Source organism: Poecilia formosa, unplaced genomic scaffold (genome assembly GCF_000485575.1).
Source record: "Poecilia formosa unplaced genomic scaffold, Poecilia_formosa-5.1.2 Scaffold31, whole genome shotgun sequence".
NCBI classification, from domain to species: Eukaryota; Metazoa; Chordata; class Actinopteri; order Cyprinodontiformes; family Poeciliidae; genus Poecilia; species Poecilia formosa.
The window spans coordinates 496216-523982 of NW_006799970.1; the positions used below are offsets into that span (position 1 = coordinate 496216).

Here is a 27767-nt window from a genome sequence, read left to right on the forward strand (position 1 = left end):
TTATTATTATTATTATTATTATTATTAATTCACAGATCATAAGCTCCCATCTCTTTCTTTGTAGTTGGAAATGATCATCACGCCTGCCAGCAGTGTGGCGACAGTATTAGTTAACCTCAGTCTGGTTTAGATGCAGAAAGCATTGAAATGCGCTCTGCATTTCAGCCTTAGAGGTCGGCAATTAGGATAAATCTGTGTGGTTATTTTCCGTTTGATTAACCAAAACCTCTGTGATGTCATAAAGATCGTTTACTCTGATTATTGTGATTTTCTTCAGTGTGAGGCTTGCTGACTGAACATCAGTTAATACCGAGACGATTTTGGATAATCTTTGTGATTCTCAGCGGGCGAGTTATGCAGTTTTTTCCCCTCGACTAAAACATGTCTCCCAGAGTGAGACCACAAATCCATCTTGGTTGCACTCGTGCGCCTAATATTTTCCATGTCTTTTCTCATGTAAATACCGTTTTTTTTTTTTTTGTTAGTCTGTCCAACATACTGATGGCACAAACACTGCTTTCTTCTTCAGCCTCCACCTGTTGCCTTCACTCACTCTGCCTGCAGCTAGCGCTAAGCCAGTTAGCATTTGACCGGATGTGTGCAGCAGACATCAGGACGGTGTGGGTTGTCTGTTCAACCTGTTACCAGATTTATTGGACTAGTTGCACCGTAGTTGATAGTCTTCTTATCTGAGATAGTGTTTGTATTTTTCTTAAAGCATTAATCGGACAGGTAGACACGCCTTCCTTTAAACATTGACAATAAGAACAGAAAATATGCCCTTTCACCTTAAAATGCCACAATTTTTAAAACTCATGAGAATAGCTTAGAGGTGCTTCTCAACTCATAAAAGCATTGTAGATGCACTTAGCAAAGAGACTTACAACATACTTGGCAGTCGAGACTGAGTATCGCTTTTTGCTAATTTTATCATTTCAGTTGTAACAAAAAAAAGCTTGAAATAATGCGTTTAATTCTTAGAGATGCACTGCATACAGAAACCTCAACATTATATTTGCTTATTCCATATTCAGTTGTTGGACTCAAACAGAACTTTTACAATGTTTGTCTACTTTTCGCGCCACTTTGTTGTAAACAAACAGAAGTTGCATAATTTGCAACCCAGACCATCTATGTTGAGACAAACCAGATCCCGTACTATTACATGTGATCAAGAGTGTGTTGTAGATTGTTTTTGGTGTGTGTGGACGCTTGAGAAAAATCCAGCTGCTATGGAATGAGTTTTTATGTCTGAATCTGTTTTTTTAAAGTAAGGGGAATTTGTGTTTGTGTGTTTCAGGGATTCTGGGAGTATCAAAGACAAATTAGAGCATCTGGTAAGTTGTATTCAGCACACACACATTCACACACACACCTTGCCTTCCTCGTTTGGTATTGGTTATCCTGCCGACATGGTCCCTTTCCTCAGTCTCTTTCTGTCTGTGAATCAAGGACCTTCTGGTTCTGCTCTCCTGGGACGGGCCTGAAAATTTAATCACCAGGTTTTCTCTTGCTGGTTGCTTTAATCCAGGGTCAGAGTTCCATGCAACAAAGTGAGAAGGTCTCTTTTTTTTTTTTCCCTCTCTCTCTCTCTTTTTGGGCGGGAAGAAACCAAGGTTTGATGCGGCCCATATTCCAGGGGATGAATTATAGACAGGGGTCAAAGAGGGTCCCGCCTCTCTGTGGATGTCACATGCCCTCCCTCCTCCCCTGCCTCCCTGCATACTAAAACCGCAGCTTCCAGCACCTTACACAAATGACCCACGCCCCACCTCGCTGTACGCAAATGACCCCGAATGTGCTACAGAAATGACCGACCCCGGATCTCCAGGTTGAAATCGGTTCTTCAAAACAACAAATTTCAATCGAGTGGTCTTCAGAGCTTAGTTATTTATCTAGAATTTTACTGCATTTGGTCACATGGCAGCAACAACAAAAAATCTGGTGTTAGTCTTCCATATAAACCAGATTTGTGGAGTGTGTAACTATCTGGAACTCCTCCAGACAACCTTCAGAAATTCTTTAATATATTGTTTCGTAGGAGACTTAACCACCTCCCCACCTCAAAAAAAAAAAAAAAATCAAATTTGAATATGAAGTAGTGTATGGGGTATATTTTCCTAAAACATTTTAGAGTTAAACATCCATTAGGCCTATCATATCTTTAAATAGGAAATTAGAAATGGTCTTTCCTGGGTATTGTGATTGTGTCGGTGTGGGTGTGCAGGTGTGATTGATGCACGTCTCCGTAAAATGTTATTTAAATTATTCACGAGGGGTTTAGATGCATAAACAGCAGTAATCAATACTCTTATGGGCGGTTATACCCAAGCAAACATTATGAGCGCCTATATCTAATGCTGAGATGAGTGTTTCCTCTTATGTATGCGGCTGAAATAGGAAAGACCACAACGATTCAGGGTCAGTGTACTGATGAATACATCTGCAAGTGCTTTACTCTTAAGTGCTGTATGCTTGAAGGTACAAATTAGTGCAGCTGATGCAGTTTGTTTATGTGCTTGGGAGCAAAGTATTAACCTTAAGGGAACTTTTTATTTTGAAAAAAAAAAAGAGAAAAAAGAAAAAAAAAGCTCTGAAATTGAGTGGCCCTTCTACGGTTCTCATATCCGCTGAGTTCTGCTGCAAACGTTTAGTTTCTAATTTAATTTTGCTGAACTAACATAACTAGAAGCAAAGCATTTATCTAAGCATATATAGTTTAACGTTTTCGGTATCTTTGTTTATGAAAAGCTGGAAATTGATTTCTTTTCTTGCACTAGTGTGACCTTACACCGAAAAGAAAATGACAAATAAATCCAAACTCTAATCCGTGCATGTTTATTTAGTGGGGTAAGAAATCGTGTGTTGTAGGCATTCTTATATATTTTTGTACATTTTTGCAATCTAACTTTTTCCTTTAAGTTGTCTGACAACTTTTTATTCTTTAATTAACAGAATTTTATATTTATTGCCTTTTACCCCATCAGAACCTCTAGAAGATGGTGTTTGTGTTTTTGGCTTTTTTGTTTTTCTTTCCTGTACAGATTTAAAGATTTAATGTAACTTTTAAGAAGCACCGACGCTACTCCTTTTTTGTCAAAATGAGAATTTTATTTATTTTTTATTATTTTTGAAAACAAACATGTAAGTGTATTTCTTTTCTGGTCAATGTCGGCGCCTGTAGGTGGCGAAGAAGTCAACATTTTCACTTATTTATTTATTTTTATTTGACTTAGCTTGACAGTAAAAAGAAAAACTTTGGTAAAGCGCAGTGGTTTTGAAGTCGTGCTGTCAAAAAAACAACAACTTGACAGTAGCATTGTTGAAACACAGAGCCCCATTTATCACACAGATTCTTCAAAATGGGAAAGACGTGAGATCATGCAATTTGATTTGGTCAGGTTCATGTTTTCCTTCAAAAGTCAGTAAATGGCTGCAGGTTTTTGAAGGTCCAAAACAGGTAGATCTTTGAACAAAGCTGAACCAACTTGTGACCACACACACTTAATATTAAGATATTAAGTTACAGCACTTTATCCGGAGTGCCAATAGTTATAGAAACTGCTGTTTGATTTCCGTTTTAATCCAGATTTTCCAGGCCCGATTCGTGATAATCTACAAAAGGTCTCTGTTAAGCATTTTGTTGAGCTCTCCAAGTAACACACGACCTCAACTGGTTCAGCGAGTTTACCCACAAGGACTTCTTATTAAAATGTATTGTTTAATTACTGCCTCCCGCTACGTCCTTATCCTCCTCATCAGGGTGACCCTGTTTATAAGAGCTACATATTCACACACACAAGCTCACATCTGTGTATTTACCGGGATGCTCTCCGTATTTATATGTGAGGGAATTTGAATCCCCGAATACCGAGTGTTTGGATTTATGGGCGTGTTTATGCTTAGGGGAGAGATTGCACCCCAGTAGGCAGCTGCCTGCGGAGCGCAAGGCTCTGATTACGATTCGGGACGGAAAACTGTAAATAATGGAGCTCATCTCACTCGGAGCCGGAGTTTGCGGGGCTGTTCAAACACTTTTTTCTTTCAATGCCTCAATCTACATGTACAACGCACAACCCTGAAGATTTCCAAACAGGCATTTATGACTCTCTGTTGATCTACCGCGCTTAAGATTGGAGCATAAATGATATTTACGCTCGGCTTGGGGCGTCATAAAGCAAAGGAACGTCATGTTGTCAAACGAGTACCTTGAACATGTCGTCTGCAAAGTTGCGTCTTTTTGATTCTGGAAGAAAACGAAGATTATTCCATATTTTTTTCCTCAAATAATTGTTTTTTGAGTAGCTGTTAAGCATCTAAGCTGGTGTGACAGGCAGGCTCTTTTGTTCCCATTTTCCTTGTATTTGATCTTGCCAGCATTACCCTCTTCTGTTAACTGTAAAAAGTGAATGACTGCTGAAGTAATTAGGCAGCCAATTAAGATCTGTGTGGTCTGAGGTTTGTTTCATTGTTTGTTTTTTTGTATTTTTTATTATTTTTTTCCCCCCCTTTGTGTTTCACCAGATTGACTGAATAGAATCAGTAGCGATGAGGAGGGAAACACTGAAGTTAATTGCTCCCAGCGCTCCGCTTTTACTTTCAGCTTGCGGTACGCGAATGCAGCGCGTCCAAATAACACTCGAGCGGACAAAACGCGAGAAGCATCAAGGCGGATTTTGTTGCTCTGGGAGAAAGAGGTGGCCTACAGCAGCTAATCGGTCCAGATGTACCGCTTTTTAAGAGCAGAGCAGAAGAAAGCCAGCAGCTCAATCAATAACGCGAGGAATCAGCATCATCAGGGCTGCTGGCTCAATCAGCAGCTGTACCCATCGCTCTAACTGCACACACTGCCCGAGGATGGACAGAAAGAGAACAGAAAAAAAAAAGGGGAGGGGAGAGGAGTAGGGCATGAAGAAGACGTGTCAACAGTTTCGGGGGGGAGAGGGTTGGACGCCCTGTGATGGCGGAGGATAGCTTACAGGTCAGTCTGCGGTCACGGGGTTAAGTTGAGGTCGCCTTTTGTTGGAAACTGAACTAGGAAGTCTTATGTTCACAGTGAGGTTTCAGCTGGAGCTCTTCAGGTGAAATTGAATGTTTTCTTTTTTTTTTTTTTCCTTAAAAGCAAAACACGCTTTTGTTTTAATGCATTTTTAATGCGTGTAAATATTGCAGTTGCAACATGTCATAAATCAGAAGGATCTTGTACCTCCTAAATAGTCTGTATCTGTGTAATATAATGCTGTTTTATCAATTAGAGACAGTTTAGAATCAGGCATCTTTCTGCGCTTGATGCCAGCGTTCTGTCGGCCACATGGCCCACTTCAGGCATGGCTGCTGTGTAAACGTCCCTCGGTGAGTTGAAAAGTTTACTGAGGCGAATGGTCTGGTCGGCCTGCTGACAGAGCGGCAGCAGCAGCTGTATACAAGACAACACGCTCCAACAACAACCGCGAGACAAACCTGCCGTCACTTAAAGTGGAATACGATCCGCCCGGAAAAGTCCAAATGTGTGACTCTAGTCTGGATCGGGACCGTTGTTGTTTCAAGGATGTTCTTCAATCAAATCCATTCCTTTCGTTGCTGCTGCTTGATCTCCTGCTTTTCTTCTCAATGAAAGTGATTGTTCGAGTTGTAACGAGCTAGCCTAGCTAACTCAGTCATGCACTTTTTAAAACGTCACAATATTTCCAATCAATTTTTGTGAACTCCTCTGCTGGAATCGCCATCTTGTAAGCCTCATTTTGAAGGTGCAAAGGGAAGTAGTCCTGAATTTGTGTTGATTTTGTAGTCGACTGTTCTTAGGGGTGGAAATTTGCACCCACCAATGTCCAACTCCTGGTAAAGGGGGTGGGGGATGTTGTTGGAAGATAATTTTAAAAAATTTCAACAACTGACCTGATTGGAGGGGCAGCTATAGTACGACAAATACCCTTTTCAGTTGTCGAAAAGGGTACAATGTGGTTGACAGAATCGACCATGGGTTCTAAATATGAGCTAAAGCGTGAAAAAGGATTGACTATTGAACGATAAGTGACTGGCTAGTCTCTGGTGAATGCTGCAAGTCAATCTTCTTTAGTAATACTAACAGCAGGTGTTCATCATGTCGCCCGTATAGTAATAATATCCCAACCATTTGCAGTTTTGGTTTTTCCGTCCCCCGCTGATAATTTAAAGCAACTTTCTACAATCGATTCTGGTTTACTGGAAAGAGATGATTTTTACTACAATAAAAGAAACCTGTCTGCTTGACTGTGTGTTCAGGTATTTTGATCAGGAGTCGACGATCCAAAATGAAAATCAGAATTGCGGTTAACAAAAACATGTATCTTTGTTGATGTCTTTTCAGGTTGGAAGGCCTCCTTGCCATCACCCTAATCTTCAGCTCCCCACACAGATTCCTTCTTTGCCCCACATCTTGTGATTTTTAAAATCTGTTCTTTTTTTGGTGAGCTGAATATATCATCACACCGTGAGTGATTGTTTGGGATAAAAAGGATAAAGAAGGGAAACAGATAAAGGAGTAGAACGGGGGGGGTGCTGATTGTGGTGGTTTGTGGGGAGGGGATGTCAGTAATAATCTGCAAACAGATTTCCATGCTTATTACACTAATGATTTTGTGATTTGATGCAGTGTTGGATGTTTGCAAGACGCTGGAGCCAAAGAGGGTGGCGGTATGAATGAGAGAGGGGGGGGTCGTCGTTCTTTTTTTCTCTCTCATCTCCACACCGGGGCTAAATGATGGAGTAATTTGACTGACCCCTGACTCGGGGCAGGCCTACACATAATTGCATGTCATTCTAGCGTTGAACAGGGGGTTCAAAGTTTTTGCAATACCTCCATTTTTGTCCCTCCTTTCTCACAAATCACATGTTTATTCCCCCCCTCCATTATTCCCCTCCTCGTCACTGTCTTTCCATCCGCTCACACCCCTACCAAAAAGAAAAGAAAAAAAAGAAAACCCAAAGCATCACCAAACAAAAGAAAGATTGCATTAATTTGCAAATGATGATATTACATTAAGCGCGGGGAGATCTCATACATCAGAACGTGAGAACTACTCCCTTACTGTATGTGCTTCATCTTAATGGTATCGCTGGATGTCAAGGGCATGGAGGAAATTAAATCGGAAAGTGCAGATAGACCAAAGAAGATATTATCTCTGGATGATTGCAGTTTTGATAGGTATTCCAGTGAATTTCATTTTCTCCGGATGGGGAGAAGATGAGTTAGCCTGCACATTTGCTCATTTTTCTTCTACATGATTTATGTGAGTTGAGTATAAAACTCCTTCCACCCCCTTTATCAGAAACGCACGCACGCGCCGAGGAACACGTCTCGGAGCGCCGAGCAGTAAACGGCCACGGGTTTTCGTGCCGCAACTTGTTTATGGCAGCGCACGCACGCGCGCGGGTGCGCGTGGCTCCCAACACGGAGCGAAAGAGTCGCTTGAACTCGCGCGCACGCTTTGGTGCGTGCGCGTTTGTACTTTTTCGTGTCTGCAGCCAAGATAGCGACGGAGCCATCAGCGGGAATGAATCCAGGGAGACGGCGGGGCGGAGGAAGAAGAGGGGAAGGAGGAGAGGACGGGGAGGGGGAGTGTCATTACTCAGACTTGTTTACATTCTAAATACGTAATGAAATCTTGTTGGTAATAATGACGGGAATAAAAGTTTAGGAAATTGTAAAAGTGGTGAAGTTTGAGAAATGAGCCCCGGCCTGTGAAATAGCATTTGGGGGCAGGAAACGACATTATTATGCAGTGCTCCTGCCTGCCTGGGACATGAAGATGAACTGCTGGTGGGTCATAAAATGCTGTTAGCCCTAGCCTGAAGTATGGCACATTGTAAAAGAGCCCTGATCCCATATTGCCATTATATATAAAAGTATATCCATACACAACATTATTTTTCATATAAGATGAGCTCCGATACAGTGGCTCCGGCCTCCCAAATACATACACTGATAGGCAGGATTACTCCCCCCCCTCTCTCTTCTTATAAAATATATAAATAAACATATTGCCGTGGAACCCATCTCTGCCCTGATCTTATAGACCTCGATATTAAAAACAGAAATATTGCATTTTCGAAGGGCTCTGTTTTCCTCTGGCCTCTTTTGGGTACGGGATATATCTGCGTGTTTGTTTGGGAGGGCGGGGAGGAGAACGAGGAGATGCAGAAGAAGCCCGGGCGGGATTCAACAAATAAAAGAAAATGGAAACAGATGAAGACTTTAAAAATATAATGAGATGAATATTGAGCATATCAACTGCAGGATAAGGAGAGTTAGTTGGGGTGAGGCGGCCTCGCGTGCGCGTGTGCATATTGGAAACAGGTTATTGACAGAAAATGATGGTTAAGGTGTCGCAATTAGGATTAATGTTCCAGCGTATGGACAGATGATGTGCTCTTTTTTTCCTCAACATGGTTGCTTGAGAGAGATTTCAAATGTATGGAGAGTTTACTGACATTTTACCGAGACGTTCATTTATTTTCCTGACTTTTTTAGTTTGAATTGCAAATCTGAAAGTAGGATTTTTTTTTAGGATTTTTCTTGTCTTCAAAGTCAGAAAAATGCATAAAAGTTTCACTCTGAACTGTTTATTTTTTTAGCTTACATCGCTAGGGAAACGTCTGGGTATGAATGAATAGCGAGCTGCCCTTTTTAAGGGTGGATTGATTATTTAGCACCATCATATACCCCCAGTCTCCTCTAAAATTTGGTAAAAAGCCCTTAACCAGTCATGATTGTGATTGCTTCACTACTTTCCCGTTCAGAATCGTTGGACTTTACCTAAATTGGCTTCCTGGCACAGGCTGGGCTTTTAAGGATACTCTATAAATTTTGAATGATGTTAAAGTTTGGCCCATTCCAGGAGTATAATGCTAGCCTGTTTTATCCATTATAAAAACCAGTTCTGATATGTATTTAGTATGAAACACCTGGACATATCTTACAGTTTTGAAGTTGTTGATTTGTGGTAAATTTGGTGAGTTGTGGAGGTGGGATTGTTTCAACCACTTGATGTTCGAGCAGTTTCCAGTTTATTCTGAGTTTAGCTTTAATGGTATTCTTAAACATCTTTACTAACTTTTCATCTTCTGAAGTCTGTCAGTTTGGGTCAGACGGTGGAAACTCGGACTTAGTCGGAGCATTTGGACAATCGTCCCAAACAAACATCGGAGCTGGTTTCGGATTGGATCGCTGATAATGATAAGCCTATGGAAAGCCCCAACCCAATCCATACTGCGTGCTAACAAACAGCAATTTAAATGAATTCAGTTATCAAAAGAATGTTAATCTTTTCAGAAATAATTCTGAATAAATTGAAACTTTTGCAACCAGTTCTAGTTTTGAAAAATGAAGCGTCTTGTCCATCCTGAATACAGATTATTTCAGATGAGTTATTGCTCAGGCTCAGTGTTTGTGGACTTTCCACTCTGCCTTTGTGTCGGCAATAAATAAATAAATAAAATAAAGACATTGTGTAACTTTCAGAACAATAATTTGCTTCTCTGTTCAAACAATGAAGCAACTTTTTGACTGATAAAATCACTGTACATCCGACTCCCTCTTCCATTTTCGATGGAAATGAGCTGGGATAGTTATAAAACATGAACATTTCCCTCCCTCAGAGCAGAACAGACACAAGGTTGTTAAATACTTATGGTTGATGTGAACTGTAAAACAAAAAAGAAAAAAAAAAAATCAAACGTTGGTCTGCGCTGCATGTGCTTCGTGATCTACATTTTTGTCTACAGTGACGTGCAGTTAGGTCAGAATAGCTGAGTAAAATGTGGCCTATGTCCAAAAGATCTTAGTATTTCATCCATTTATCTTCTCCCCAGTTTCCCAACAATTTCGCATGAATTCCCTTCTTCTACAGTATTATTAACAGTTTCGGGTTGTCGTTTCAAATTGCTGAAATCAGCATCGCCTTTTCACCAGCTGCGAGGATTTATTCGCTTTTCTACAAACCCACTTTGATATGTGATTTTTTCAAATGAATTTAGCACTACAGGTAAGAGAACCATTAGTGAAAATACCTTCACTGAACACCTCTTCAAAAGTCCTCACCATTAGGTGGTGACAGATGAGCGGCAACATAATTAACATTTAAAAGCAAAAGATCTTAAGATCCACTTACTATTAGGAAAGCATAAATTTATCATGTTATTGTTGAACGTTCGATTTGCAATAGAATGACGTTTTTCTAGCCACCTAAATCCGCCTTTGAGTGTTAGCATCGTAGCCACCATGTCAAGTATCGACTTCGAAAAGACAGTGAAAGTCCATCTAACTGGCCAACTATGTTATTGTCATGCACAGTGTGAATGTAAGGCACATGAAATATTATGGCCCATCAAATTTTGCATCCAATCACCCCTTTGTGATGGTCATGTTACATATATTAAAGCTGTGAGGCAATTAAAATTTGAAGTATTACACTGCTAACTGCTTGCCCCTTCCTCCCAGTCATTAACCTCTTCATTTTTGCATTGAAATTTAATGGAAGCAGAGTTGAAACGAAGTAAAACAGCCTGGGAAAATATCCTATCACTATTCTGCTGTTAACTTTTTCAAGGGTGTGATTGAAAAGTCACACTTTTTTCATGCAAAAACAATTATTTGCATGTAAATAAGGAGAAAAGTTATAGTTTTCTAATAACTATGTTAGTACAGGTTAATGTATCATCATTTCTGTTGACTGCTCCAGCATAAAAGTTCTTTTTGTTTCCTTTCCCAGCTTAAATGTTGCTTCTCTACATTTTTAAAAAAATAATTTACACCTGCTTTTAAGCATAAACTAGTTAATGGTGCAAGATGGAAGCTTTGTTTTGTGCAGTTTTCCTCCAGAGTTGACCTAATTTCTTTCTGAATGCTGCTCTATCAGTGATAATTTCCAGTTTCTGCTGCTCCTTGGAACTGCCTGAGTGATGATCGCTTATTGCGTCTGCCGATTTAAGAGCTCAACTAATCATGGAGGAAGATGAGCAGCGCTTCCCTCATCACCCCGTCTTCCCGCTCTCTTCCCCAGATTTTATTAATTTCTCACATGAGCTGGTAGACTGACGTGAATTGAAGATCATTATCACAGATTGACAGAGAGATTAGTGAAAAACAAACGGGCGCGCAGATTATGCAAGGGACAGACCGCTGCCGACAGCGAGGCGTTTGCCGCAGTTTCATGGTTTGTTCCTTTTCTCTCCTATTTGCCGAAACGTGAGTGAGAAAATAAATCACTTAGTGAGACAAGCAGTCCAACAAATCTGGTCCCGACTTCGGCAGAAACGTCCTGTTTGACCTTTGCTCTTCCTTTCTTTGTGTCCTCCAGTTATGAACTGACCGACCACGCTCCCGCTTTGCCTTCCTGGCCCCAGCCTCAGTGGTAATAATGACGATAATAATCTCCTGCTTTACCAGAACAAGGCTACAAATAGATTAAATTTCCTGCATGCTCATTATACACAGGATTGCATTGTCTTTACAAAGCAGAGTGAGGATAATTTATTTTTCTAATGGGATGTGTTTATTTTTGAGTAGCGCAACAGACACTGGGCACTTAACTGGACTGAGCGTGTCTCAGTGCGTCTGTCGTCGCTGTGATTAGGTAGCGGCGCAGGCTAAAGGGCTTATTGGGAGCACGCTGGACTTCCTGTCATGTGTACGGCAAGTGTTATCTGGCAGTAATAAACAAATAGTGGTAGATTTGTCTAACGCAGGACTTTTTTATTTTTTTTTTAATTTTATTTTTTTTTAGGACTCTTCCTACAAGCGTTGATGGTGAGGTGGAAGGATTTTTGCCTTAAATGGATTCAGTGGCGCTCCAACTAATGTGGTTCACATCCAGTAGTCTGCTTTACGTATCACAAAGAGAAAGTATGTGCACTTTGAATGTTGGATGGTTAATGCAGATTGACAAGATGAACAAAAATAAGCCACTTTGGTAAAATTGGATGTTTTAATAGAACATTTTTAATGAAATTAGGAGACAGCAGCAACCAAAAATAACATTGTTTATCACAAAAAAAACCCTAATGTACAAGAACATATAAAACCTAGAAGAATCTGATGAATTTTTGCATTAGTAGTTTTTAGGAGTACCAGCATTTTAGTCATTAAAGAGCAACAGTTAATCCGGGTGTGTATGAAATGTCCACTGTCCAGCTGATGTGCTTATTTTAACTCCAGTTTAAGTTTGAATCCTATCAGGTTATTTACTCTAGCTAACAACAGAGTTTCCCATTGATCTGGATTTGTATAGGTCTGACTTTGTATGAAAAAAAAAGAGTCTGGAAGTACACCTATATCTATATTTCAGTAGGTGTCTGGCTGTTGCAGGTTACAAAGACTGGCCTGCAGAGATTTGATTGTATAATTGGATGGATTTTCTATGAACAAGAGAGAAATTTCAAACAGGCTACCTTTCAGCAGTTTCCACTCTGTCCTCATCACATTTTCAGCAGTAACATTTGGAGCTCGTCTCTGATCCCGGCCCTCCTTTTTTTAGTCTTCCTTGTGATCGTTTACTCCTCTTATTTAATACCGATTAAGATTTAAGGTCTGTTCTCCTGCTCTCTTTACCGGGGCGATGCTGTCAGCTTCAACGGGAATTTTTGAGATCTTGAACCAAAAGTGAAAGAACAAATAATTGTTGTAGAAATGTTTGACAAAAGATGCTGGGTGCAGCAGTTTTGTTTTTTGTTGTTTTTTTTTTTTCTCTAGGTGGCCGCATACGCCATCTCCTCATTAGGAACAAAGGAGGAAAAAATGCTGGCGTTTAGAGAAAAAAAAAATCAAAGAGGGACAAACAGCGTTTGGACACAGGCACTACACACTACATCAGTTAGAGTTATTGCCAGGCACGTCATCCTTTTCACTGGTTAACAGCACTGCAGTACATAAGTGAAGTCCATTAACTGTATGAATTGCTCTGTAATGTAACGCCGTTCAATAGAAGAAGTATATTAACCTTCTTCCTTCTTTCTTCCTGTCTCTTTTTTTTTCTTTTTCTTTCTCTTTTGAGCAACATATCTCCGACTTATCACCTGGTTCTATTTAGCATTCGATCTCTGCTCGTTTAAATCAAAATGTCTCTCTAAACAGAAACCCACCCAGAACATCTTCTCCCTCATGTTTGTCTGCGTACGGTGGGATGCCACTTCAGACGCCTTCCTCCCTGTGGGAGGTGCAAAAACCTGCCTCTGGAGAGCTCAGTTACTGACTTCTTTATTGTTTGCTAATTAATTATGCGCAGAGGAAGTAGCTACGTGAAATAAGGGAACAATGTGTTGGAAAGCAAAAAAATATGTAATTGTAAGACTGTTTAGCAGTCCTTTATACTTTGGGACACATTTTCTTCTATCAGTCTCCGTTTATTACTGCAAAACTGGTTTGTATTCCACTTATTTCTTTAATGTCGTTAATGCTTTTCAAATAAACCGAGACGAATGTATGATATGAAAGAATATCCACTCCTCCCCTTGCTTGAAAATGTTGTCTGACTGATGGAAGAGCAGACACTGTGTAGAAATATGTACAACGCAGGAAACAGCTACAGATGCTAACTGTGCTAATTGCCAATGAAAGTCACTCAAAACAGTTTAAATGTCCCATTTAACACTGTAAACTGAATTATGCTGTTGTGACTTTTTAAAGTTGTTGAAATGGTCATCCTGAGCTCTGATACCACAGAGTAATGAAGATGCAGCTTAATTTAATTTCTCACTTATAACTTTTCTCGCATATCGCGGTACATGTGGGGGGAAATCCTGACCGGGATTTTTGTATAGAGCTCCAGTGCTGACAGAGCAGAGCACACCAATGTTAGGATTCAATGTTTAGTTCCACTTGAGCTTGCTTTGTGTGTGTGCGTGAGTGTGTGTGCGTGCGGTTGTGTGTTCACAATGCGTGGTCCTACATATACCTCAAGGCCAACGTAAACAAATGCTAATGTAATTACTGGGTGTGCATGGTAATAAACTGTAACTAAAATGATTGTGACGTATTTATGTGTGGTGTTATTGCTTAAGGTGACTGATTGTGCCGTGACTGAGCTGTGTGTCATTGTAATTGTTCAGCAGGGTAATCTGAAGAGCAGCGGGTTTGAATCCAGTACAGCGATTTCACGTCGTTGCCTCTAATCCCTCGCCTTTGCTGCAAACGAGGAAAACGGCTTCAAAGATGCTAACAGATATCGTTTTATCGGTTTCTCGTGGACGCCGATATGGAAGCAATCGCTGTGCCTTTTTTTTTTTTTTTAAAAAGGCATAATAGCACATTTTATTTTAGGTTTTCAAGCAGAACCCGTACACGCACGCTACCCCTAACTTGCATTAAGTGCATCCCGGCGGGTGTCTGCGCGGCGCCTTGAAGCGCGTTCCGTCTAGGATGCGGCACCCTGACATCATGACATTAAAGCGGGTCATTATATTTCCCCTGACTGCCACCGAAAAGTGACGTTTTTACAAAGTGACAAGTTTACAGTTTGATAAATCTGATTTTTTTTCCTGCCAGCGGTGGGAGCGGGGAGTGAGAAGACGGGAACATTGAGAGGAAAAGCTGGGTGAGCAGGAGGAGGCGGAGGAGGAGGGAGGAAGCGCTGCCTGTCAGCGACGCCCCGGCCTTGTCGTCTAAATGATGCTCCCAGGCAGCAGATTCAGATCCCATCCCCATTAGCATTTAATTTCTCTCTAATCCTACACGCCGTCTCCACCGCTGCATGGTAACGAGGGGCCGCCGTGCTCCGGCAGCGCCACAAAAACCTTCCAAGAGCAATCTGCGGCGCGCGCTGCCTTTTTATAGCTCCGTCGTAGCCATCATTCTTTCTTGACAATTAAGACCCACAAATCTAATAGCAATGATATTGGAATTACAGCGAGGCCCTTTTGAGAGGGCATGTCAGGAAAAAGAGCTGCGCCTCCCAATACAGCTGTCAAAGCGCAGGGCCCTCCCCCGTTGGCTCCCGCTTAATGTGTCCCGCGCACGCGCCGGCGAGCGAGCGCGCACACAACAGGAAGGGGAATATGTTGAGTCTTTGGCTGTGATCTTTGTAAAATGTGCTCTCTGTGCCCTCTTATCCAACTCTCCAAAGACTTGTTACAGCAGCTTTTGTTTTCTCTCTTCCCCTCTCACTTCTCTCGCTCTCGTTCTTTGTCTCTAAATTTCTCTTTATCTCTTTTTCATTGATTCTCCCTGGTGTGTCAGAGTTGTTGCTTTCTTTTTATTTTTCACCAGCAGGGTATTTTTTATTTTTTTTTCTCTTTTCCTTCCACAGATGACGGGGTTAGTAACTCGCTAAAGTTGTCCCTGGGTACTCTGTGAGGACATTTTTACGGGTGCATAATAGTGTAATAGTGGCAGTTAAAGATTATCGTGGGTGAAATTTGTTTTAGCCTAAGGGACAAAGCTGTTTTATCACAATATTACATGGATGAAGTTGTGCGAGTATGGCATCTGTCCTGGGCTGTGTGATCTCTCAGGCGGCGGCGCGGCAAAGTAAACGAGCTGATTGTTCTTCCGACTTTGGATCTGATTTACTCCGAGAAGCAAATTGACTCAGAAGCTTTCAAAAGTGTTGGCACCCCTGTTAAAATACCATTTTTATCATGAAAAGCTAGATACTAATATACTTTTTCTACTTTTGGGCCACAGTTTCCAACAGAAGAAAAACAAACAAATGAGTTTGCTAAATTTTTAAACATTAAAAAAAAAAAAAAAAAAGCTGCAAGAACCTGGTTGCGTAAGTGTTCACATCCTGAAACAGACTCAGTTGATCCAGTTTTAAATTTCTTTAGTTCACTCTGGTCATAAATGATGGTGAATTTAATTAAACTGGAATAATGCTTAGCTGTCCTAAATCAATATTCTTGACATTTAGTTATTTATGTACTTTAGCACAACTCACTTTTTTAAAGATGTTACAAAAGTATCAGTCAGGAAAAGGGTAACGTGAAGACAGTAATTGGATAAAGTATATCAACATCATGACACAATTTATTTGAAGTTTCTTATAAATGCTTTGTTCTTAAAGCCAAACAAATACACATACCTCATTTTAACACAGATGTTTTTATTACTTTTCTCTGTAAGCAGGTTTGGTTCTGTTTATTGTCATTTTTTTTCTGCTTATTTGCCCTGAACAAACTTGACCTTCCTCCTGATGACCTGTAACCAAGACAACCCCACCTGTTTGTCACTTTCCTGCAGACTCCAGCAGAGCAGGCGAAGGTTCGAATGCATTTGGTCCTGCAGGCAGCAGGTAAGTGCATAACATTCATGTTTGTCCACTTCCATGTAAGTCTGACTTCTCCACATATTTAGAGACAGAAATGGATTCTTAGAACTGGACTTTGACTGAGCCATTCTAATAGATGACTTTGCTTTGATTCAAATCGTGCCAGAGTTTCTCCGACTGCTTTAGTGTTTCCCGTAGATTTTCCTCCAGAATTACTCATCAACACTTACCAGCTTCTCTGTCACTGCTGAAGAAAAGCTCTCACACATCACCATGCTGCCAACATTATGTTTCACAATAGCGATATTATTTGCCCGCAAGAGGCCATTTCAAGGAACATGAGTAGTACAAATGGACTCAGACAATAGAGTTTATAAAATTCACACGTACTAATGTATAAATATAATTACATAAGAGCACCTTCCTCCACATGTGTGTTGTTTCCTTTACTTCATTTGTAAGGGCAACAAGTGATGCAAGTCTTTTTTTTATACTTTTCAATGACAGCTTTCTTGCCGCTCTTCCATGAACTTCTGACCTATGCAGTCCACAGCTAATAGTTGTCCTGTCAGTAGTTTCTTCTACCAGAAGGTCATTGCATCTCCTCCAGAGTTACCACCATCCTTTTGCCTGTTTTTTTCTAATCTCTTTACTCAGGTTGCCGCTTCAGATTAAAGGCCAGATATTTTGTGGGGGGTTTGCATCTAATTTCTGTCGGTCTCTCCCATGAAATCCTTATAAAACACGTTGAAATTTGGGGCTGTAACTTGATAGACTGTGAAAACGAACAACGAATATAAATACTTTCCCAGAATACACAATATTCTGGCTGGCAAGGGAGAAAAAAAAAATCTAATTATGAAGTAATATAAGAGTAGAGGATAAATAAAGCTGAGAAAATCTGAAGAGCTGTCAGCTGTTTTCTGAAATTTTATCGCAAATGACATGTTCTTCAGGTTTCATTGTCAGTTTCCCACACGCAGTCTCACACTTCTCTCCCCACACGTACCACAGCTACACTCAGACAACTGGGAGCGCGCGCGCTCTACCCACTCTGACCGCTCGCGGGCCCATATTCACTGCAGCTTAATTTCAAACGCTCCTCCCAGTACATAAGTCATAGATGTCACCATGCACACGGTGTATATATTCCAGTGTGTATTCGAGGGGTAGAGTTGCGAGCCAGATGTGACAGGCAGAGATTGACTGTGGAGAAAGATGTCTTCATGTTTACAGTCATGCACACACACACACGCACGCACGCACACACACACACTCAGATACACAGAGCACTTCAGAACAGGGCTCTAATTTCACCACAGGAAATATATGAAAGGACCAGGCATCTATACATCATCTATAAAGCACCCGCCAGCTACATACGCACCTCACTTAAGACTTGTTCAGCTGCTGCGGAGGCCAAAGAACAACACTGCCATCCCTTGATCTGATTTTGCTGAATCGCGCTTTGTGAGGCATGTATTATGTACTTCGTCATGCTTTAAATTTACTCGACATAGTTTACTTGTGGTGACAGGAGGGTTTTTTTTGAAGTGGGAACAACTTAATTTCTGCGTAGCAGTCAAGTTTAAGAAGAACGCTTGATCTTGATTCAGTATTTATCCTCGGCATGCGAAATGCCCCGACCTCTCCGTCCCACTTTAACGCTAATGTTCCGCTAATGGCAATAAAGCCTCCCGGCTTTGAGCCTTGTGGCTTTGAGTGCTTCGGGCCAGACAGTTGCAGACGCAGGCTCAGGGCCTGGCGCACCGTGAGAGGAGAGGCTTTAATGTGCTGGTTGGGTTTCTGGTTTTTCTCTCTATCTCTCATGGAGGCGTCCAAATAAAACGTTTATGGCCCAGTCAAAGATTGTCCTCCTGACAACAGAGGACTGAACGGTCTGCATCAGGCCTGTGGATACAGTTGGTTTAGTGACAGATTTGAGTTAAAAGTTGAACTCTTGATTGGTGATCAGCAGCTGAAATAGGAAGAAATAAAGAAAAATAAATTTTTCCCTCCTGTCATCAGACATATATAATGTCTGGGCCAGACTTTAGAAAAGGGCTAATGCACCAATTTGTTTGGGGGAGCCCCACATTATTTATTCATTTATTTATTTATTTATTTATTTATTAATGAATGCACTTTTTGCATTTTACTTTATATAAAACTCATAGGTCTACATCAAATATTAACATTTTGGGCCTTTTCTGAATATAAACAATACTTGAAAATGATGAAGTTCTTGTAATTTTCTGGGAACAAAATGAAGCTACTTTTCACAGGATGTTTTAAACCTACCATGCATCAGTTCATGTATAAAACTACCTATTTATGTAATGTTAATTGCATTAGAAGAATTTTTTTGTCGCTGATCGGGCACCAAACTGGCTCCAGCCCAGGAGCCCACGTCCTTGTAAATCCGGCCCTGTCCAAACTACTTTGATTCACTTTTTTTGAGTTTAACCAGTCAGATAAAAGCTAGGGATGCATATTGTTTCTCACTGCCATCTTCTTTATTTAAAAATCATTATTAATACTTAAGTATCTTGTAGTAAATCCTTCATTTATTTTGGCTACATTTCTTTATTAGTGACTTTTTTATTTATTTATTTTTTTTATTTGTCCCTCCTGTGTCTCTCAGCTCACTCTCCATCCTCCTGTCTTTGTTCCAGAGTTGTTGGTGGGCAGAGGGAGATAGGGATGGAGGGCAAGGAGGAAGCAGCAGATGTTGGAAGGTTGTGTGAATGTTAATGTCCTGACGTAGCCGTGGAGCTTAAGCTTCCTCCTCCTCCTTCCCTCCGATCCTCTCTGAGCGCCCGCCAGGCTTTCTCTCTCGGGGTCTCCTGACATCCTTAAAGCCCGCGGCTCTCCTCTCCACTCCTCTCCTCTCCTCTTCTACGCTCTCTTCCACCTCTTCCCCTCCTCCTCCCGCCTTTTGTCCGTCTATGGACTCTCTCTAGTCAGTAGAGAGCAGATCATCCCATGGCTAAAGCGGCTCAGGCCTTTTGTGTTGGGGGGCTCTGTGAACCTGTAATGAGCCCCCTCGGCTGGCCCGCTGGCCTGCTTAACGCTCACTGGGGGCCTTCGATGTGTGTGTGTGTGTGTGTGTGTGTGTGCGTGTGCGTGTGCGTGTATGGAGTAGGATGAGGAGGGCAACACTGGCCCCCAATGAAAGAGCTGGATGGATATGTTTATGGGTCACTTCCTGCCTGGCCTACATATCACACATATAAACACACACAGAAACTCCAGGTTTCCAAGATAGGGATGCTTATTATTTTGATTAATAAATAAAATTATTACGTTAATATTTTTGTTGCCAACGATTCATAGCCCTTAAACTTAGTCGCAATTTGCCACATTAGAACCGGAAACTTCTTATTTTATGACAAAAGAACTAGAAGGAAGTAAAGTTTGTAAAATGTGCTTTAAATTAAAAAAAAAAAAAACAGCATAAACTTTTATTTTGCCCTCTTTATTCTGCTTCCCTTGAATAAATTTGAGTGCAACCATTTGGTGGCGTTTGGGTTACAGCTTTTTGTCAGAAATCATGTTGGGTATCAAACCTGATGGGGAGCAAAACATGACTCAGTTTTGTATGCAAACGTATTAGAAGTTGCAAAATACTTTTTAAAATAATTTCTTTATTTTATATTATATTATTTATTTCATTTGTTTACAGTTTCACATGTGGATATTTAAAAACTTTTGAATAAAAGTGAGTAGCTGGAGGAAAAAAGAAGTTCTTACATAGTCTACGTTACACCCGGAAACGGGGGTGAGATTGGGGGCGGAGGAATACATCCAGCCACAGATACGGTGCAATGGTTTAGGTCAAAGCTTATTCATGCGTTACAATGGCTAGATGTGCCAAACTGCTAGACAGATAGCTCAAAAGGCTAAAAAATTACTGAAAACCTTTGAGTTTGTGGCCATCATGCGACACAGTGCAGAAAAGCATTGTGTCGCATGTTTTTTTTGAAGGACTGTATTTGTAGCTCTGAGTAACAGCAACAATGCTTTTATATTGTCTGCTAAATCACTTTTTTTTTGTTTTATGCCTCCACTTTGATTTCCTCATCACCAGGAAACCCTCTGGACAGGTGTTCGCTGCAGAGGAAGTTCAGCCTTTTATTCCTCATTGCTGTGCATTTTTGCATCGTCATCTACTGAACCGCAGCCGCTGCAGCTTCCCTGCGAAACGCTCACAAAAGGAACGATTTTTGCATCCGCACATATTTTCGTGCGCACACACGGCAACCATGACACTTTCACTCTTCATATTGTGCTCTCTCCGCTTTTCAGCCACTCGCTCGGGCCTTTGCTCTTTTCACAGCGATGTCCATTTCCACTCAAATGAGCATAAGTACTTTGCACGGCAGCGGGCTTCTACTTATCCACACGTCAATAGGGAGTGTTTGCAGAACACCCACTTAGGACCCGAAGGCCAGAGGTCATCAAAACCTTCTCCTTCTGCCTATTTGAACATTCGACAGCAGAAAAACAAACAATCCTTAAGATCTCATCAGAGGCTTGAACTTGGAAGGGCCTCACTGGTCTGAATTCATTTTCTCTCTCTGGTTTGATACCTTGGTGGATTTGGTAGGAGGAAAGCTCAGTCCTTCATTCTGGATCTTAAATTTGTCAAAGTTTCATTACTAATTGCTGCTTAACTAAAATCTTAAAACAGTACCTTTTACGATTGCACTTTTCTTTAAAAGTTTTGCGTTTCCTGTGTAAAGCATCTCGTTTCATTACATTCACAAACTTCAATGTGTTTTATTTTTATGCGACAGATTGAAGGAACGTAGCTCATCATTGTGAAATAAGAGGAAAATAATACATGGTCTTCCAAATTAGAACTTCTGTTCCGTTCGGGATTAACCTGACCGGCTGCAGAAAAGCGTTCCCACAGCATGATGCTGCCACTTCCATGCCTCAAAGTGGCTACAGAGTTCTCGTTAACATGCAGTGTTAGTTTTCCACCCCATATGGTGTGTTGCATGTTGGCTGAAAAGTTGGGTTTAAATCTCCACTGACCAGATAACTTTCTTCCACGTGGTTCCCATGTTCCCTTCACGGTAAAAGGGAGAAAATGTTAAAAAACTTCTGGAGGCAGAAATACTTTTGGCGAGGCCCTATAGAGAGATCCATGATGGCCAAAACCATAAACTGAAACTTCAAACATAATTGTGTAGCTTAAGAAGGTATTTATCATACTTCCATGTATTTGTGAAATTCTTTAAAACCTACTCTTGCAAGAAAAAGGAAAAAACAAAACAAAACTGTTTTTGTTTCGTCTTATTTTAAAGCAGAATGTGTTTATTTTGTGTTGATATTTTTAACTTTCATGCAGCCTGTGCAGGATCTGACATTAAAAACTTGAACTTCTCAGTCAACAGTGGCGGTGTTAAACAAAACAAAACTATAAAACATTTGCCTTGAAGTCTGTCATAAGCCATTTTTTTAACATATAAAAGACAATCATCTTCAGCATGTATCATTCTATCTCTACTGTTGTTCTATATATATATATATTTTGGTGTGTTTATGTTTGCTTTTTTTAATGAGTGACGGGCACAAAGGAGCAGAGTGGTGCCTGATTAGCTCAGCTTAACAGCATCACCCTTTATGATTAATACTTCCACAGTGAATACCGTGTTTTAGGCCTTTCTGTCTCTGCATGGGTCCTTCACACACAGACACACCCTTTCTCTCAAGCTCTCAGCTTCCTCGTTGCTTCCACTTCCCGCTTTTCCACCCACTGCCCCCCCCGGCACACCCGCCGCGCCCCACGCCCTGACAGATGTGTGCTGAACAGACCACATACACGGAGGGTGTCACCTTACCCCCTCTAGAACTAAAGGGCTAATTCGCCACATTTAGGAGGCTGCCACCTTTTGTTCTGTGAGGATAAGAGTTGATTGGCACAGAGACTCTGAGAAGATCTAGCTGCTTGGATTCTGTGTTTTCTCGTTTTTTTTATGTGTGTGTTTGTTTGAATGCAACACAGATTCTTTTGGGAATCCAGCTGAAGTTTTTTTTTTTTTTTAATTACCTATCACTGTGGTCATTTTGGCGTTCTTCTAACATGACCCTCCTTTCATGGGGGATTTCTGTTAGAAAACTTCAGGGGAGTTGCCCTGCAATAACTACTAATAACATGCTATTTGTCGGTGTTTCAAAATGTCTTATTATTCTACCCTCAGCACTTTGCTGTAACAACTGGGTACTGTAATGCAATAAGGGGATTTTTAAGATAAAATTAATGGGGAGCACATTCTGTTGTTTTAGAAGAGCGGTGTGGTGTAATTACAAGAGCAAAGAACGTTTTCAACATGTCAGCTCATCTGTTGCCGTTTTAAAAGGTAAAATCTAAATATGGTTCAGCAACACTCAAAAATAACCACCAGTCCTACAATAAGTTTAGCATTTTTTACTAATCTCTCAAGTAAAAAAAAAAAAAAAATGCAGATTAAGAAAACAAAACAAAAGCGGTTTTGGAGCCTTAGCTCCTGTTGTGGTCCAGAACGTGGACTAAGTGCCAGGTGAGAGCTCGTTTTGCATGAATTGCTGCATGTAATCAGGTTGATTTTTCTGGCCAATCGAGCACAGCAACACAATGGCCATTGGTGTCTTTGGCAGAGTGGGCAGGTGCCAAGTCCTGCTGGAAAATGAAATCAGTGTCTCTGTAAAGCTTGTCAGCTCAGGGAAGCATAAAGTGCTCCAAAATATCCTGGTTGACAGCTGCACTGCTAACTTTGGAGATGATAAAACACAACAGACCAACAGCAGCAGATAACATGACCCCCACCAAATCACCACTGACTCTGGAAACTTCACTTTATTCTGTTCCTGGGCCATAAATTTAAATTTAAATGAACAGTTCACTTTCATTTGCAAGATGAGCAGCAGTCCAGCGGCTGAACAAAAGGAACGTAACATTTTTTTTTAGCTCATGTTCTTCCTCTAGCCGCAGTCCGCAGCTTGTGGATTTGTAACAAACCCTTTTATGGGTTTTGCGTCACAATCTTCCCAGAACTGTGACTGTTCCTTCCTGCTGCTTGTGCCCCGTTTGCTACCACAGTTTTTTCTTCCGATTAACTTTCCGTTAACGCGATTGAACACTCTGTTCTTACGATGCCAGTGACTGTCTTCTTCATGACTGTGTGGCTCATAACATTTCTCTATTAAAACAACAAGCATTTTATATACAACATGCTAGGTTTAACTGTGAAATTAAATTACTAAAACACCTTCCCTGTGATATTTCACTTTATTGAGATGCACTTACAATAGTAATATTTTCCTTACAAGAGATGAATTCAGTGGTGATAAATGAGCAGCGCCGTGATGATTGATCAGGTGGTTTGTGCTATAAATATTCCCATGTGCAGTCGGAAAATTATAAATTGCGCTCTGCAGAACCGTGCTGCTGTTGTTTTGTGTGTGAGAATCCAAACTGTTGGAGAACCACAGATAATACGCTGATGTCATGTTGGGTCAGCTCCAGAAACAGAGAAGGACAGAGAGTTGTGTGCATGTCCATCCACATACATGTCAGCTGAGGTTAAGATTCAAATTTAAGAACGAAGTAAACAAAAAAAAAAGTGAAGACATAACTGCGCAGTCTACAAACTTTACTTTGCAGCTCACAAATTAAGCTTGATATTTCAGCTGGAATACTCTCGCATCATTTAGCTGTTTTATATTTTCATTGAGATTCTGAACTAGCCTCCTCTTTGTTCGCATTAATGTAAGTATTTCTGACCAGCGGCTGAAAGTCCCTTTGCCTGCTCGCAGGAATGCCGTCCTTCGGCAGGATAATGGCACCGGGCTGTCCTGTAATTTAGCCTCTGTAACCATTGATCAGCAGGATTTATGTGCCATTACCTCACTCTTCCAGTCAACGCTCGTAATTACGTCTCTGAGACAGAGAGGGGAGTGGGGCTTGGCCTTATATCGGACTCAAATACCTGAATTAGATTTTAACAAACAGCCTCTAATGCTCACCCGCTCGCAAGCCGACAGCAGTGTCAAACAGACTGACCTACCGACGAGGAGAGTGGATGGATAGAAAGCTTTTATCAAGCTTCATATACAGAGTCATACTTGGAGCCTCTTGCCTCAAGCTGTTTCTCCCGGCTTCTCACGAGAAAGCTCGTTCAAAGAAAGGATCTGCCTGACGTTTTGAGCTCTGTACCTGCAAGTGCGTTTCCTTTTAATGAGACACAGGTTTTCCAGTTCGGAGGTTCCTGTAAGCTGCAGCGGGGAGGAACGGGCTGACCTAAGAACTGACGGGATCAGAGGTTTATGTACAATTGATTTTTTTTGGTTTGTTTTATGGGTATAATAAACACAAGGCCCTTCTGCGTCGTCTCTGCGTGGCCCAGCGATGCCCCCTCTCGTCCTCTCAGCCCTGCCACTTATGGGGTCAGTTCAATAAAGCTTGACCAAGCAACGCTTTATCCTGGAGGCAAAAGATTATACCAAAAGTTTTAAGTAAGCATCATCAGAGCACTAAAGATGGACTGATTATTAGCTGTTCAAGAATTTCAGCTGAACTACCAGCTGAAATTCTGAACAGCTATTTACATTTTCTTTTGGGACTCAAATGCAAGTGTCCCACACAGCATGTGCAAATTCTGCACGTGCTGTGTGCAGAATTTGTTTCTCGGTTTTCTCCGAGACATGAGTAAGGAAGAGATGACACATTTTTGGGGTTATTTCTCCCCGTTTTAAAAGAGAAATTTTGCTAAAACATGTCTAAAATATCATGTATGTGAAACCAGAATTGTTCTCTGTGGCAATACATGAATACAGGAATGCATTTGAGAGGAATACTATGAAAATAAACATTTTTAATCATTTTATCCTTGTTAACCTGACATTCAGGAATGCAACAGCTGATCTTGGTCAAAGAAAGACTGCGTTTATGTCTGGATCCAGACCCCCGTTTGCCATTTGAAACCTCTCTTCTAAATTGGGAAAACAATATTCATAAGGTGAACAGAATATTTCATTACTAAAAAGCTTGAAACGAGATTTCACAATATTAAAGCACCGCCGTATTTTATGTTATCTCGCTGGAAAATGAATGTTCTCCGCTTGCAAAGCAACATCTACAGCGCCTATAAAAAAAAGTATTCACCCATGATGAACACATATTGCCCGTATTAATAAAAAAAATGCAAAAATAAATCGTAATTTTAAAGTGGAAACTGATTTCTACAAATTAATAGCAATAAATAAAAATATGAAACATAAAGTAAGTGATTTCATAAATACCTCCTCCCTTCAACTAGATGCTGCCATCACAGCTTGTACGTCTATAGATTCTGAAATGTTGTTCATGGTTGTGTGGCGATTCACTGTGAATAGCCTGTCACAAATTCCTCATCTGATTGAGGTCTGGGCTTTGACTGGGCCACTTGACTGAGCTCAATATTATGTATCACTGGATCTTAAGAGTTGGTCACGTTCTTAATTTAGACCGTAAGCTTAACAGGAACTTGTCGAAAAACAGATTTCATGACAAATGTGTCATTGTGAACAAGTTTAAATAGAGTTTTCTGGGTTTTTATGGCTTTTGTAGGATCACCACAGTCTAAACTCTTCATGTTTGTACTGATGCATGAAAAGGGGGAAAAAAGTAAACTTCTGAGTTTTTTTTAAGTTTTTTTTTAGCAGTCTTACACTGAAAAATATTCAGGTCAAGGCTTCGAAATTGGTGTGAAATTCCATACACAGCATGTTTAGCAATCATTCGCTCATTTTCTAGTAATGAGGTAATTTATTGAACTGCAGGAACAAGCCAGGACCTGCATCTCTAAATTGTGTATATTTTTGTTGATGTGTGTTGTTTCTGCGTTCTCCGTCTTCACAGGTCCGACTAGTCGTTTCACTGATATCGGAGGTGTTGCTCACCGTACGTGCTTGTCAAATTATGCACAACTTTACTCGTGCTACCTTGGGGAGCCGTGTATACTTTGCCAGTCGGAGCCTGTTAAAGAAACCACTCTGATTCTGTGGACGTGTGTGAGAAAGAGCAGGAGAGTAAGTGATTGTGTAAGCTTTGTTTACCTTCAGTGGGCAGATTTCAAACGGCATCTGGCGAGCTTTTGAGAAAAAGCTCCTCCAAGTAAGCCTCCCCCCCTGCACCCCACCGCCAGCCCCTCAGGTTTTTCGCTCCCCTACTCGTCGGTGTTCGAATACACATGCAGACGACCACTTCCCTCCTCCTGTCTTCTCTCGACATGTAGGCATTTCCATAACAGAAAAAAAAAGAGTATTTTTAATTTGCCCGCTTTCCATAATCTTCCAACATATGGTTTTAAACGATTTCGATGCAAATGCGTGTGCTAATTATTTGCAGACGTGCCTTGTAGAGGCCAGCCATTGAAGTGGAATAAAAGCAAATTTGCAATCACCTTAAATTTTGCTAACCATTTACTGTTGAGTAAACTTTGCGAAGTAATTTAATTACCTTGGACTGCTGGCGGAGCATTTTGGGCGGAGGTGGGAAGGGAAGGCAGAAAGGTAAAGAATGCAGATCACGCTGAGGATAAAGAAAAGAAAACTCGGTAGATATTGTGTTTTTGAATTCATGTGGCATTATTGCTGGGTAATCTTTGTGAGGGAAGAGCTGTAAATATTTTAGCAGGCTGTCTTGTGAAATCATGTTTTCGCAGAATCACGCCATCTCCTCCATTTTGTAAATGTTTCTGCAGGGATTTAATGGATGTGGCAGCTCAATTGGCCTTGAATTAGACATAAATGGATTACAGCGGCGCTGACCTGCACTTTGCTTCATGATTTGGAGTAATTTCTGCTCTCTGACACACTATTCTTCATGCTAAGGCCAGCGCTGTGCAATTATGCCAGGAATGTAATCGCATTTTTACCTATTACAGAAGTGTTGGTTGTTAATCATGATTGGTGGTCTGTGAATTCATGCAGGGTGAGACTGCTCCTCGTGGCACCCTGAGCACACAAGTCTCATCTTTTACAAGGAGTACTTTACCTCCCAAGCAGCGCTAACCTCTGACAGGAGGAGACACTTTAACATCAAAGGACAAAACTGGCTTCTACATAAATTGTAAAGTAATTACAGGCAATCAGGCAATAAGAGTATAAAAGACACGCTTTGATAAGACGTGTTAATCAGCTGTGTTTTAGCCCTTTTTTGAATTTGTTGGAAGAGGTAACTCGTGTTGAAGAGTTTCTTAACTTTCCTTGACCCTAAACTGAATACGGAAATTGATAATGTCCTTTATGTTGCTTGTATTTTCTCAATGCACTGGGATTTTATTACATTCTGAGATATCGTTTTCAAATTAAATATGTTTCTAAGCAAATATTAAGTTTAATTTAATTCCGTTTGCCTCATTTCAAAAATAATAAGGCCCATAAGAAGTAAGGCTACACATAGAAGACAACAGCTGGCACCCTGAAACCCTGCAAAAGAAATGGAAATACTGTCAAGTAGTTAAGTAGCTTAATGATGTGCCTGTTTGTGGTGTTCCA

General features: G+C 40.8%; 1 protein-coding gene across 4 annotated transcripts in view; it reads left to right on the top strand.

The window, feature by feature from the left end:
- The window catches only part of rsrc1 (arginine/serine-rich coiled-coil 1), a 157448-nt gene that overhangs the window by 68436 nt on the left and 61245 nt on the right, over positions 1 to 27767 (top strand). For all 4 annotated transcript variants that reach the window (XM_007549376.2, XM_007549377.2, XM_007549373.2 and 1 more), the window contains exons 5-6: positions 1301 to 1337; positions 16211 to 16262. In XM_007549376.2, coding sequence (XP_007549438.1) covers positions 1301 to 1337; positions 16211 to 16262 — 89 coding nt within the window. The remainder of the gene's footprint in view (positions 1 to 1300; positions 1338 to 16210; positions 16263 to 27767) is intronic.